At 46.8% G+C, this 13,232-nt stretch overlaps 7 protein-coding genes across 7 annotated transcripts; 3 read left to right on the top strand and 4 right to left on the bottom strand.

Moving 5' to 3' along the window:
• Positions 1–450: 450 nt before the first annotated feature.
• FOBCDRAFT_266566 (uncharacterized protein) lies at positions 451–995 on the top strand (the record flags this gene model as incomplete). Its single annotated transcript, XM_059611392.1, has 2 exons — positions 451–828; positions 879–995. 2 exons carry the CDS (start codon positions 451–453, stop codon positions 993–995), a joined length of 495 nt encoding a protein of 164 aa, XP_059463755.1.
• A 1,166-nt stretch (positions 996–2,161) lies between these two features.
• On the top strand, positions 2,162–3,714 carry FOBCDRAFT_235023 (major facilitator superfamily domain-containing protein; the record flags this gene model as incomplete). Its single annotated transcript, XM_059610008.1, has 5 exons — positions 2,162–2,542; positions 2,594–3,118; positions 3,170–3,273; positions 3,325–3,638; positions 3,668–3,714. 5 exons carry the CDS (start codon positions 2,162–2,164, stop codon positions 3,712–3,714), a joined length of 1,371 nt encoding a protein of 456 aa, XP_059463754.1.
• A 169-nt stretch (positions 3,715–3,883) lies between these two features.
• On the bottom strand, positions 3,884–4,933 carry FOBCDRAFT_123337 (uncharacterized protein; the record flags this gene model as incomplete). The annotated part of the gene is made up of 1 exon (XM_031180583.3): positions 3,884–4,933. The coding sequence occupies one exon, from the start codon at positions 4,931–4,933 to the stop codon at positions 3,884–3,886; it is 1,050 nt and encodes a 349-aa protein (XP_031041351.3).
• Positions 4,934–5,128: 195 nt separating this feature from the next.
• On the bottom strand, positions 5,129–6,071 carry FOBCDRAFT_210080 (uncharacterized protein). Its single transcript, XM_059609300.1, has 4 exons — positions 5,915–6,071; positions 5,409–5,857; positions 5,236–5,364; positions 5,129–5,187 (listed from the first exon to the last, which is right to left on the bottom strand). The coding sequence occupies exon 2, from the start codon at positions 5,742–5,744 to the stop codon at positions 5,436–5,438; it is 309 nt and encodes a 102-aa protein (XP_059466532.1). The 5' UTR covers positions 5,745–5,857; positions 5,915–6,071; the 3' UTR covers positions 5,129–5,187; positions 5,236–5,364; positions 5,409–5,435.
• Positions 6,072–6,198: 127 nt separating this feature from the next.
• Positions 6,199–7,309, bottom strand: FOBCDRAFT_210079 (pyrimidine 5'-nucleotidase). Its single transcript, XM_031180579.3, has 4 exons — positions 7,019–7,309; positions 6,942–6,970; positions 6,427–6,888; positions 6,199–6,382 (listed from the first exon to the last, which is right to left on the bottom strand). The coding sequence occupies exons 1-4, from the start codon at positions 7,051–7,053 to the stop codon at positions 6,216–6,218; spliced, it is 693 nt and encodes a 230-aa protein (XP_031041347.2). The 5' UTR covers positions 7,054–7,309; the 3' UTR covers positions 6,199–6,215.
• A 505-nt stretch (positions 7,310–7,814) lies between these two features.
• Positions 7,815–9,874, top strand: FOBCDRAFT_210077 (major facilitator superfamily domain-containing protein). The gene is made up of 4 exons (XM_031180578.3): positions 7,815–8,236; positions 8,284–9,312; positions 9,370–9,476; positions 9,532–9,874. Exons 1-4 carry the CDS (start codon positions 7,944–7,946, stop codon positions 9,693–9,695), a joined length of 1,593 nt encoding a protein of 530 aa, XP_031041346.2. The 5' UTR covers positions 7,815–7,943; the 3' UTR covers positions 9,696–9,874.
• FOBCDRAFT_283019 (fungal-specific transcription factor domain-containing protein) lies at positions 9,506–12,473 on the bottom strand. The gene is made up of 7 exons (XM_031180577.3): positions 12,116–12,473; positions 11,269–12,063; positions 11,154–11,220; positions 10,916–11,102; positions 10,677–10,860; positions 10,470–10,628; positions 9,506–10,422 (listed from the first exon to the last, which is right to left on the bottom strand). Exons 1-7 carry the CDS (start codon positions 12,307–12,309, stop codon positions 9,891–9,893), a joined length of 2,118 nt encoding a protein of 705 aa, XP_031041345.3. The 5' UTR covers positions 12,310–12,473; the 3' UTR covers positions 9,506–9,890.
• Positions 12,474–13,232: the final 759 nt, after the last annotated feature.

Genomic DNA, 13,232 nt, shown 5'->3' with positions numbered 1-13,232 from the left:
ATAATAAACAGTTCGACCTACCTACTCAGCATCAGCTGCTCAATTGAAAAAAATGCCTTGGGCTTTGTTCTTACACACAACTTCAATGATGGGTCTAGACCATGAGTGGCGTTCAATAAATCCACTCAATGCAGTATGGATCAACAACGGTCTCTTGGGGGTATTCAACCGCACCATATCACTATTAAGGACCGCCTCAGCTGTCCTCCATATTCTGAATTCTTTAACTCTCGTGAAACAACGATAGCTCCCCTAAAGATAGATATTCGTCTAAAAATTATCGTAGCATCAACGATTATCACACTTTCTACCCCAACCCTTCTCAATAAGTTCGCCATCGGCCTAACAGGTGAAGATGGGACATGGGTCTTCAAACAGATTCTGCACTCGACCTCGAGTAGCAGTGATACAGACAAGATCCGATAAGATATCTCCGGAGCCGTCACAGAAATGATGGAATTGGAACGGACTGTGGACACTCTGTCACGAGAGCTTCCCGAAGCACTTCTCCAACTACGAAGCGACAACCTGAGAGAGTCTCTTACAAAGATAGAGACTATGTACGACGCGATTACAGACCTCATGGAAACGGCTGTCACTTTACCTGAGGATATCTCGGATGTAGAACGAGATAAAAAGTTAAAGGCCATTCAAACTCGCTCCGAAGATCGCCTTAGGATGTGCTCTAACGAGATACCCGGTATTCGTGACCGCATCAACGATTTTCTTGCAGAGGATGGGCCAAGGTCGTTTCTCCGTCAGGCTGTACAGAAGGCATTCGACAAATCTGATGATTTTGTTAGCTATTACCAAAAGAGCAAGACCTCGGTAATATTCCAAGTTATTGTCTATAATGAGATTCTAATTAATAGAGACAGATGCTGAGCTACTGGGTTGATGTAGTCAAGCGAATTTCTCTGCTGCAAATGGCTTATGGTGCTCCGAACGTGGATTTTTTCCGAAGGCACACTCACAGTCCGACGCCAAAAGGATAAACTCGACGGGCAAGAGCGGCTTTTTAAAGCAGTCGTTGGAGAAAATACTGTCAGACTGGTTGAATGCGCTCTTTTACGGCCTTCGTCTACCCGCATTACGCTCCTTTCTAATGAGGGTTTCAGAATCGGACCAAAACGTCCAAGTATCGGTGATATTACCTCACTTTCCATATTGACAGGGTATCGTATCCCGATCCATCGAAGATCAGAAGACCCAGATATAGACAAGATGGCATCGATGTGGAATATGCCATTAGGGTGTGGATTCGATGCCCATCTCAGATATGCTGTCAGATTTGTATACTTCAGCTCTGGACGGTGTCTGTCGCAAAACGGGCTAGATGTATCGATGGTCAAAAATGACGGGCAATTTACCAGCCATTCTGTTTCGTGGTTGATAAAGCCTGTATGTCCTGGTTCAGACCGGTATACTATCAGAGCTGCTACATACTTGCCTGAGTTTATGGTTGATGAGATTCGTGCCTTTCTTATCACAGGTCAGCGAGAACGGTCTGACTTCTCTGGATCGCATTTAGTTGCAAGAGACTTCCTACATTTGGAAAACTATGTCAGTCCTAGCGATACGGGCATAAGGTTTCAGATAAAGCTCTAAGTCGACCACAAGTCGAGTGGTCTTGGTTCATAGCCAATATTCGGTACAGCAAGTGCTAGAAGACGAATGGTAATGCGGTAGTAAATATGCATAGGAGAATCAAAGGACGCAGTAGAAATTGACCAACATTGATATAAGAGACGTGACATGTATAAGTCCCGGAAAGCTGACTAGTGACATGATCGTTTGCTACCCAATTGGCGTAGTACTAAGCTGTATGAAGAGTAATTACATGGCAAATCAATGCTTTGTTTATCGGCATACAGATTATAGACCGGCTTGGAGATAGATAGCTATGTGGTACGACTCATGCTCGATATCAACGTTACATTGTAGCTGAGGGGTAATGATAAGCATCCTGGGCCTTGGATGGGAACTACAACATCGTGGTATCCACTGGCAGTTTTCCCGCGGGTAATGCGACGTGTTATCCACTGATCAACGATCAGTTACCCTCAAACGACCGGAAGAGGGGACAAATATAAAGTCTGAACATGTGTACGTCCAACGGAGTGCTTCGCCCCTCCTGTCGCTCATACAGACTGACGACAAAATGGCAGAGAAAATAACAGACAACTTGAAACATACCCAATCTATTAAAGAGGGAACGATAAACGATGCCTCCACAGCTGAAGCCTTGACATTGTGTCGTGATGCAGATGACATCGAGATAAGCCCTGAGCTCGATAAGTCTTTACGATGGAAGCTTGATTTGAGGCTGATGCCTCTGCTCTGCTTCACTTACGCTTTACAATCCATTGATAAGAATACTATCAGCTATGCTGCTGTGTTCGGCCTGCGAGAAGATCTCAACCTCAAGGGAGATGAGTTCTCTTGGACTGGTGGGATATTCTACCTCGGTTATCTCGTTTGGGAGTTTCCGACTAGTATCTTTCTTCAAAGGTTTCCGATTAACTACTTCATGTCGGGAACTGTAAGTCGCTTTCGACTTCCAGTCCATTAGTGTTTTACTGAGGTCTTTTAGGTCATCGCTTGGGGCGCCGTACTTATGGCCCACGGAGCCGTCAACTCCTTCACAACCCTAATCGTCGTCCGTGTCCTCCTCGGCGCCCTCGAAGCAGCCATAAACCCAGGAACAATGCTCCTCTTCAGTATGTACTACATGCGAAAAGAGCAACCTCTCCGCATGGGTATATGGATTGGCTCTGCTGGAATGGGCTACATCATCGCTGGCATAGCTAGTTTTGGTATAGGCCACGTCAAGTCTGCTCTACCGTCCTGGCGAGTTCTTTTCATCATCTGGGGATCTATCACTGTGGCTTGGGGCGTTATTCTCTTGTTCTTACTGCCAGGTGCCCCTATGAGAGCGAAATTTTTGACGACCGATGAGAAAGCGAGAGTTGTGGCGAGGGTCAGGGGAAATGGCACGGGCATTGAGAATAAGCATTTTAAGATGGCGCAGTTCTGGGAGGCGATGCTTGATATGAAGACCTGGCTACTGTTCCTGTTTGCTCTTACAAGTAACTCACCCAACGGAGGCTTATCCGCAGTATGCATGCCCTTCATCTTTCTCAGGATACTGCTAACCGATTTGTCTCAGTTCCAAGGCCTTATCATCAAAGGTGCCGGCTTCAGCACCCTCGACACGACACTATATCAGATGCCCTCCGGTGCAGTCCAACTAGTTGCATGCGTACTTGCCTGGTAAGTCCTCCAAACCTGCTACAAACCATTTAACTAACGATGACCTCACAGCTGGGGAGCTTCTGCTATCAGAAACTCCAGAATCCCAATCATGCTTCTCGGTCTAGTCCCCTTCCTCGCCGGTGTTCTAGGTCTTCACTTCCTCCCTCACAGCGATGCATACGCTCGCTTAGCATGTCTATGGATGTCTTTCTCCTATACATCAACCTGGACGCTTAGTATGTCAGTCTCAATGGCCAACACAGCAGGGCATACTAAGAAGATCACGACAAATGCCTTGCTGCTAATCGGGTATTGTCTGGGAAACTTTGTCGGACCATTCTTCTTTAAGTCTAGCCAGGCGCCTCAGTATGAGCTTGGAGTTGGTATGATGTTCGCCTGTATTGCGATTCAGGTGGCGAGTCTTGTTGCCCTCTGGGTCCTGTTGTGGATGAGGAATAGGTCGAGGCGGGAACTCCATACTCCTGAGAATCACCAGAGGGCTTGGGAGGCCGGACTGCTTGATGAAACAGACTTTAAGAATAGGTACTTTCAGTACGTGTATTAGCTAGATATAGTCTTTTTTAGCATAAAGACAAAATGGTTGCAGAACTCAATCTCCAGCGGTCGCTTACAAAGTTTTCATTGCCCACTCCATAGTTTTCCTAATAGCCTCATCCTGATCCGCAACAGGCTCATATCCCAGTATCCTCTTCGCTTTATCCAGAGACCAACAGCACCCAGAGTCCAGATGATCAATAGCAGTCCTTCGCATACCAGGTTTGACATATCCCAAGGTCAGGACCCAGTAAACCCATTCAGCCGTTGATGCCATCGCCTGCATCACAAAGAACGGAATCTTTGTGACCTCCTCCAATGCAACGGGATGTCCAGCTGAAGCATAAAACTTCCGAGAGAAGTCAAAGAACCTCTGTGGTTTCCCATCTGAGATGAAGAATGCCTCACCGCCAGCCTTGTCCCGCGTCTCTAGGTCAAGAAGGGCTTTCATGGCGAGGATGTGTGCCTCGGCTGCTTTCTTGACGTACAAGAACTCAAACACTTTTGTATCATTGCCAACTTGCATTTTGTGCTCTTTCCTTCGAATGCTTTGCACGAGTTGAGGCACGAAATTCGTGTCGTACTCGCCATAAGTGGCCGGTATTCGTATAGCTGCAGTCCGAAGCAGTTCTGAATTTGAAGCAATGACGAGTCGTTCAGCCGTGGCCTTTGACATTGCATAAGCGTTTGGAGCATTCGTCTCATCATACAGAACAGCGTTTTCTTCTGACAGAGGTTCTTGCGTGGGTAGAACGGCTGAATCAGAGGACGTAAAGACAAATACGTCAGTATCGGCACACGCTGAGGCAGCTTTTAGTAGTGCTTTTGTCCCATCGATGTTTGCCTTCATCAGGTTCGCAGGTGTGTCGAGATAAGGCGGTGAAGCTGTATGAATGACAGCGTGTGGCTTAAACGTCTCAAAGACCTGTTCAATCTGGCTCGGTACTATCAAGTCGGCTGCTTGAAGCGAGACGTGAGACTCGTCAGCAACATCAGCTGGCATCTTGGGATGACGGCTGACGACAGCGACAGTCGTTACTGCATCCTTGAGAAGTTGTCGGACTACATGTCCTCCCAAGAAACCGCTTCCGCCCGTAACGAGTACCCTCTTTGGCGATTCCATCTCTTTTCCTAGTTTTACAGAAATAGCGGATTGTTGTGAAGGAAGGAGAATGAGTGAGAATTTGATCAGGACACGGAGAAGAAATTTATGTCAGCACCATTTTGGGCTAACTGCAGATGAAGGAATGACAGGATTCATAAGCGGCGTAAAATTAAACACACAATCTAATACTTCAATCTTAAATATGTCTATCATCTATTCTGTTCCTGTTCCTCGTTAGTTGAAATGAAACCCAAATTGTGGAAATACTTTGACTATTAGACAAGATTAGTAACATTTCCATAAAGGGAGAATAAACTTACACCCCATCCAATGCCTTGAGAAAACATGCCAATGACCTTTTTACCGCTTGGGGTAATCTTAATCGCTGGTAGATCAAAGACTGCATCTTCGTTGCTCAAAAACTCCGTACGAGTGGTATTGAGATTTAACTGAAATGTTAGCCTCACTCCCCCTTCTTGTATGTAGATCTTACCTTTAGTCCAACAACTTTATCATCCATCTACACCTCGAATCTCGCAATCTCCTCACCATTCGCACCGTCAATCTGGAAAACCCCATTAGTATTGCCGTGGTCCGCAAACCGCAGCGGGACGCGATCGGAGCCCATTATTTCATAGTTTACATCTCCGAGACCTCGCTCTATGCTCTCGTCCATGAACTCGAATCTTAGGCTGATAATGTGACACCAGTGGAAGATGCCGGTGCCTATTGCACTCATTTGTGTTATGTATCGGCCGTCGTTCTCGCCAAAGAACGTTGTCATTATGGGGACTTTAGAGTGAGCTTTCGTTGAAGAGCCTGATTCCATTTAGCGTCCACGAGGATTGACTGGAACGAAGCTGCTAAGATCTTTATCATTCCAGGCATAAGCGGCGACGCCAGAGAGTTTCATCTCATCAAAATCATTGCCTTGGATCCAGACTGTTGGAAGGTGTTAGGTTGAGATACAGCTGGTTCGGGTTAAGCGGGGAAGCTTACTCGCACGAAACGTTTTAGTCCATTTCTGACCTGAGGTTGGAACTATGTTTGTTTTGCACAAATTGCAGAATTTGCGTACCATTTTGGATAGGATTGTTTAGAGAGCCTATATGTTGCAGAGTGGTAAGTGTCTCGAGGTGAATTATGAAAGGAGGTGTTGCCCCGCGATAAGACGCGTGTGATGAGACATAACGCGCGATGTGATAAGGGAGTAATTAACGAGTAATGGGGTGGGGCGCCAATGCGGCAGGGTAGTAGGTTCACGCTCACGGCAGATAAGTAGGTGATAGAGACAGCAGTATCAATTTCTAACTCGAAAGAACTCGGGATACAATGACCGCAATTCTCCAAGATGGCGAATTTGATGCTGAGACGCTGGTGTATCAGGTACAGGAAGTCCATCCTCCACAAAGTGAATAGCAGTCCAGCCTGCTTCCTTTGCCCCGACACAATTCTTATGAGAGTCATCTTAAAATCGTCAGTAAAAGCCTTACAAAAGATGCTCATCTTACCAATAAAATAACACCTCGAAACATCAGAGACTCCAGCTTCTCTCATAGCTTTCATAAACATTTCCTTATGCGGCTTACACACAAACGGGATCTGAGAATAATCACAATACGTCAACCCCTCAAATAAATCATCCACGCCCAACAACCGCACGACTCTTTTCCCATGGTTCACGTATGCATTAGTTAGCAACCAAAGTCTGACCTTTGAAGTATCGATATCCTCGAGGAATTGTCGTAATTGTGCGTTGGGCTTGATGAGGTCGTCCAATGGGACCGCGTCATCGACCTTGGCGTTGTATTCTAACGCGTCAATTTGGTGGTGGCGTACAAGCCCTTCAATCGCCTGGCCGTATTGCTGAGAGTAATCCTTGTGAAGGCGCTCTGCGTCGTCTGGGGAGAGGCCGAGATGTTTCTTGAAATAATCGTCGATGTTGCGGGACATGTGCTCAAGGACTTTGTCATCTGTGCATGTTAGGTTCTGTATGGGGTCTTGTCATGAGTTGACGGTTGCGCACTGCGTGAGTATAGACAGTTGTCAATGTCACTAAAACCGTTAGAGGTGGCTTTGAAGAGTGTCGGGAAGGGCTTTTACAAGAACAACACGGGCTTTTCTGAGGCTTGATCCATTGCGGCTGGTGATCTACGTGAAGGTGATGGGTTGGAGTCTAAGGTAAGGAATTGAGGAGGGAGTACTCTGGTGAGCAAAAGTGTTGACTGGTTGATTAACGAATCAGGGAAAGAAATCCACCAGGACTCCAAAACCAACAAAGCACCAGAAGAGTATATCAAATTAATACCAAAATACTCACAGACTCTTTAGATCAAAATATCTTACTTTCAACTTTACTGCATCTTCAAGTACTGCAACTTCAAAAAAAAAAAAAAAAAAAAAAAGCAGTTTCATAGCGCATCTACAGGGTAGGTATTTTCAAGAGACAGGGACGTCAACTGATATCTAGAGGCAAAAAGTCACTCACATGCCTTATGAGACTGTTTGCGCTTACAGGTGAGTCGATCTCCAGAGAAAATTCTACAATTCTCATCGGCATGTGTCAAAGAAATGTCAAAATCAGGCAATTCGTAACAACAATCACAACAAAGACTCGACCTCGCTCTTTAAATACGGAATTACTCGGCATATTCCCCCATCTCCCGCCAAAACACCATTCAAAACTACGCCCTTTCAGCAGCAATCTCAATCCGCTTGGTAAGTTTCCCATCAACTTCTAAATCGCCGACTTCGCAAAACCGCGCCAAAAACCGAGGTGGCCAAAACATCCCTGCAATCGTAAAAGCCGGGGCCTATCACAGTGCACCAACCAACAACACTAAGGTCCAAAACGCCGAGGCATCTTACGATAACGATATACCCACATCTTATCTCCGTAAAAAGAGAGCGTCATTACAAATCTGATACGCGCCGTGGAGCCGCAAATTTGTTTTTTAAATACGTCAGTATCCCATACGAAAGAACAGGGTCTTGGCATGTTTAATCAGTATCATTTTTCAACGACACGATGAATGAGAAAGTGGTTCCTCATGATGGGAATCTGTCCCAGGATCAACAACGAGCTTCTCTGGACCGGGAGTCTATAACTGATCTTGAAAAGAATGCGCCTGCAGATGGTGCCCCTGATGATCAGAATGCGAATCTTAGTGATCAAACTACTGAAGCTGGTAACTTGACTACCGACTGCGAATCCTTCGAAGTTTCGTGGGACGGCGACAAAGATCCTTTATGTCCACGAAGTATGTCGACGTTGCGAAAATGGATGATTGTTTCAATCGCCTGCATGGGAAGTCTCTGCGTGTAAGTCTCAAATTTCGCCTTCACTCTCACATTCACTGACTTCTCAGGACATGCGCAAGTTCAATCTACACAGCTACCTACACCCAAATGAACGCCGAATTCCACTGCTCCCAAATCGTCGCCACCCTCGGCCTCTCAACCTTCGTCCTAGGAATCGCACTCGGCCCAGTCTTAACCAGCCCGTTGAGCGAGTACTACGGCCGACGACCAATCTACCTCGTCTCATGGGCCATGTTCATAATCTGGACTATTCCCTCCGCCGTAGCGCAAAACATCGAGACCATGATCATCGCGCGTTTCTTCACAGGTTTCGCTGGGAGTTCGTTCCTCAGCGTTGCAGGCGGAACGGCAGGTGATGTTTTCGAACGGCATGAGATTCAGAAGCCTATGAGTTTGGTATCATTGGCGCCGTTTATCGGACCGGCTATTGGGCCGTTGATTGGAGGGTTTATTAATTATAATACGCATTGGAGGTGGACGTATTATGTTATGTTGATTTGGGCTGCGTTCGTCATGGCGGCTATTGTGTTCTTTGCGCCTGAGACGTTTCATCCGATTTTGTTGAGGGAGAAGGCGAGAATGTTGAGAAAAGAGACTGGGAATGAGGCGTATAGAGCGCCGATGGAGCTTACAAAGAAGCCAATCCTCGAAACGCTCAAGCTGTCAGTCCTTCGACCATTTCAGCTGCTCTTCTTGGAGCCCATGTGCCTCTGCTTGGATCTTTACTCTGCTATCCTTCTCGGTATTCTGTACCTATTCTTCGGCGCATTTCCTCTCATCTTCCGAACGAACCACGGTATGAGTCTTTGGCAAACTGGCATGACGTTCTTGGGAATTCTGGTCGGATTTGTTATTGCAACGGCTACGACTCCTTTCTGGGCCAGACTCCGACTTCGATGGTTGGCGGAGCAGGAGAAGGAGACTGGTAAGGCTATCAGTGAGCCCGAGTACAGATTACCTCCTTGTATTCTTGGAGCTATTCTTATTCCTATTGGGTTGTTTTGGTTTGCTTGGACGACGTACTCTAGCATTCATTGGATTGTGCCTATCATTGGATCCGGAGTTTTTGGATGCGGGTAAGTTTCTCTGGCCTCCTCCTTTCGGTTATCTACTTACATATGTTTTTTTTTTAGCATGATGCTCGTCTTCACTGGTATCTTCACTTTCTTGGTCGACGCTTATCCTCAGTACGCCGCTTCTGCCATGGCAGCTAACAGCTTTGCCCGATGCTCTTTCGCAGGTACTTTCCCTCCCGTCCGATGATTCAAGCAGCACAGTTACTAACAATCGTATAGCGGCATTCCCACTGTTTGGTATCCAGATGTACGAGACGCTTGGTTATCAGTGGGCTTCTAGTCTTCTTGCCTTCTTGACGGTCGCCATGGCGCCGTTCCCTTATCTGTTCTTCAGATATGGCAAGAAGCTGCGAGCCAAGAGCAAATTTGCTTCAAAGATCTAATAGTACGACAGAAAAATATTTGGTTATGAGATAAATAATTGGGCCAGCCAAAAGTTGGCTGCATCACCTGAGTTGGGGATGCGATAGATGACGTTCAAGAGAAAAGCATTATAGAGAAGCGACACATAGAATAGGTAGACTTCATACCCTATTAGAAGAATTGTACTTTGCCATTGTGGCCGGAATTCCGTCTGTCTAAAAGCCTTGAGGATCCGACATTGGTGGAAAGGTTCCAAAGTTGCCTGGCAGCAATGGACATAAACCATGCTGAAGCAGTAGATCAACATCAATGGTATCCTCAGCCCAAAAGTTGTCAAAACTGAACTGATCTGCTGGCTGTTGGAACAGATCATTTGTTTCCATCACAGCGCCAGCGACTTGAGCGTTCGTCGCGTCAGTGAACGGACCACCGTTTTCTGCTAAGGTCTGAGAAGTTACCCTGCTGACTTCCGTCAGAGTAGAGTCTTCGTTACGATTACAGTTTGCGATTCGCGATGTCACGTCAACTATTGAGCCTGCCGAAACAGCAGAACCTTGGCCTGTGAGTCTTCGCATGAGGTTGCCGAAGAATCTCATGATCCATAGTCCTACGGGCCAATGCTTTGCGAGTTCGCTTAGGGCGAGGATGCATTGCCGTGATTTGTTGCCGGCGAGTTGGCGTCGGATGGGGTCCTTGCGGCAGATGACGAGGGTGTGGATGGAGAGGGCCCCGAAGACGGCGGGGACACTAAGAAAGGGTTAGAGTGGGAGTGGATTGATATGAGGTTCACTTACATGTGCATTTGACTCTTACTCATTGCTCCGACGGCAAGGAGATCTTCCGTCATGCGAGTGATGGAATCAGCTGCCCTCCGAGCCCAAATATCACCCTCGGCTTCAGACGGTGTGAGGTCCTCAATCGCCTTCGGTCTGAACAGGAGAATGTAGTAGTTCCTGCCACACGTTAGCTAACTCGTCATAGATCGCCGTTGAGTTTCTTACTGGTACGCCATGTGCAACTGGGTTGCCCAGAATGCTGGACCCAGCGTCTCATCAAGCTGTGCCCTCTGCATGCATTTCGGCAACTGCGCTTCCCACTGTTCAAGTCTCTGTTTCAGTCGGTCTGGCTTGTATTGTTCTAAGTCTGGGCGACGAGGACTGTATTCTGCGATAACAATATCCCCCACTGGGTAAATATTAGCCACGCGAAGGACAAGGTTCGTCAATGCAAAGTGACCTACGGATTTCGGCAGCCTTCGCCATCTCTATCGCAAGAGCCGTATGGTGTTCTTCTTGTCGGGTTATTAGAGGATCGTTGTGGTCGTCGTCGAAATAGAAGTCTTCTTCGGTAAGAGGTTCGATATCGCAGTCTTCATCCCTGATTCTGCAGGGCTTACCAAGACATGCGGCAGTATGACGGTCACGAGTCTGCAATAGTCAGTAAGATGACTTTTGAATGTTTCGCCATTTGTAACTTACGTATATAGACCACCAGATTCGCTTTCGCAACGCTCTTTTCTCGGGGCTCAACCTCGACGCGACCGTCCTGCGACCAAGTCAGTGTCGATTCACAACCTGCGAAAGCTTCACATACGAACGATACATCCCCAAAGACTGCGCACAAGATGTCGCACATCCAAGCCAGAACCACGAGTCCTTCTGATCATCCGGGCCATTCCACCAAAATCCCAGAAGAAAGATTGCTGCAGTGAGGACATTCCGGTCAGTCTCATGATCAACATCATACAGCGTTTTCGCACGAAGATAATGATGCTTGCGAGCAGCAGTCCGATCACTGAAGCCAGCAGCCTGTATGAGACCTTCATCACAGAGAATGAACGTGACAAGGAACATCGCATGCAAAAGCATAGGCGATGCTTTGCCCTGTCTGTACAGCTCCGAAAAGGCGCGTCTATCTATTACCGGATAAGGCGGATGGATGATCTCGAAAAAGGTGTACACAAGACGGTCAGATATCTCTTTCGGTGGCATCGTCAATGCATCTTGTACGCGGAGTGGCTCAACTTGGGGTCGTGTTGGAATGATTGCGCGGTCTGCTATCGATGCCGGTATGGGATAGTGGACTTTTACGGGCTCGCTGACTCCGCCTCTTGGACTGCATATCATCTCGACAATGTATGATAAGCTGCTTGAGTCGCCGAGGAAGTATGACTTGTCATTCCCGGACAAGCTCTGTTGCTGAGAGCCCGGCTCATTATTCTGCGCGATGTTCGATGGGACTGGCTGACTATGTTCCTGATATTGCGAGTTTTCGTTACTTTGAGGCGTAATTATTGCGATACTGTCGTGCATGGTATCATGTTGATCAACCGGACTTTGCGCCTGCTGTCTTCTTGAGACTCGTTGCGCAGTACTTCTTCTAGCATATCTACAAAACCGTGAGTCCAAATTTCCCATTGTTTCACAACAATTCTACGTACTTCCCACGTTTGGAGTCTATCAACTCACAGGTAACATCGCGCGTGCGACAATGCCAACACGGCTGCCCATCAGCGGCGTCACACTTTACCCGTCTTGCGTGACACGCTTTGCAAGCCACGCGAGCTACACGTGTCCGAATAGGTGCAGCACTTGATGATCTGACGCTGCTTTGGCGACTTTGTGAGTCGGCCATTGAGATTAGAGTTGATGCTGGTGATTTCTCAGCGGCTTGTTGGTGAGAGGTTAAGTCGCCGACTCGGTGACTTGGGTGAAGCGTGAGATGACGGGAATAAGACGGTTACGTAAGGTGGAATGACGTTGCGGCTTGTCTTGCTATTGGTGGATGTTGACCTTGTCGCTTGGCTCCGTATCTTATCAGGCGGGTGGGATAACGTTAAAGGTGGTGACATAATTAATGCCGTGCTGCTCAATTACCGGATTTGTATTCGGAGAATTTGTTACTGGATATCAGATAAATACTTAAATCTGCTGGCATTCAATTCTTCCTCCTTGTCAAACAGTTTCTGAGGTGGTTTGGCGGATAGTGTTGCAATATTAAGATCTATCAAGGGGCATAAAACAGTAAAAGATTTATATTATAAGGAGCTCATCGCAAGTTATCCGGAGATGCAGAAACTCTCTGCATCCGTTATGGGTAATAGAAATACATGTCTAATTACTTACCGACAACTAATAGTTCTAATTGCCCAACTGCTTTATCCTTCAATTTTGTATTTGAATCCCCTGGTTCATGAAACTCGTGGCCAATTGCTAAGATTGCTTCGACTTCGGATTAGGCTATGGTAACGAGCTTGATATGGTTGCTGTAATGTGAAGTTACCTTCTGTTAGGATCCAGTGTCTAAACACAGAGGTTTTGATTACAATGATTCTGCTGATCATATCTTCTGATAGGGTGCACTTGTATCATCAAGTGACCGAATCCTGGGCGACACGATAAACGGCAGTAAGCCACCATTGCGCCAGAATTATATGGAAAACAGCTACTTCGTTGAATCTGATATAATCTCTGATAACTTTGCTGGTAGACCCTAGGGAGAAACAAAACTTCATACTCTGGACGAGGTTATTAAAATAAACTCCTTAAGAAGCTCCT

The sequence above is a fragment of the Fusarium oxysporum genome, chromosome I (genome assembly GCF_013085055.1).
Source record: "Fusarium oxysporum Fo47 chromosome I, complete sequence".
NCBI classification, from domain to species: domain Eukaryota; kingdom Fungi; phylum Ascomycota; class Sordariomycetes; order Hypocreales; family Nectriaceae; genus Fusarium; species Fusarium oxysporum.
This window is presented reverse-complemented; position numbering and strand designations above follow the sequence as displayed.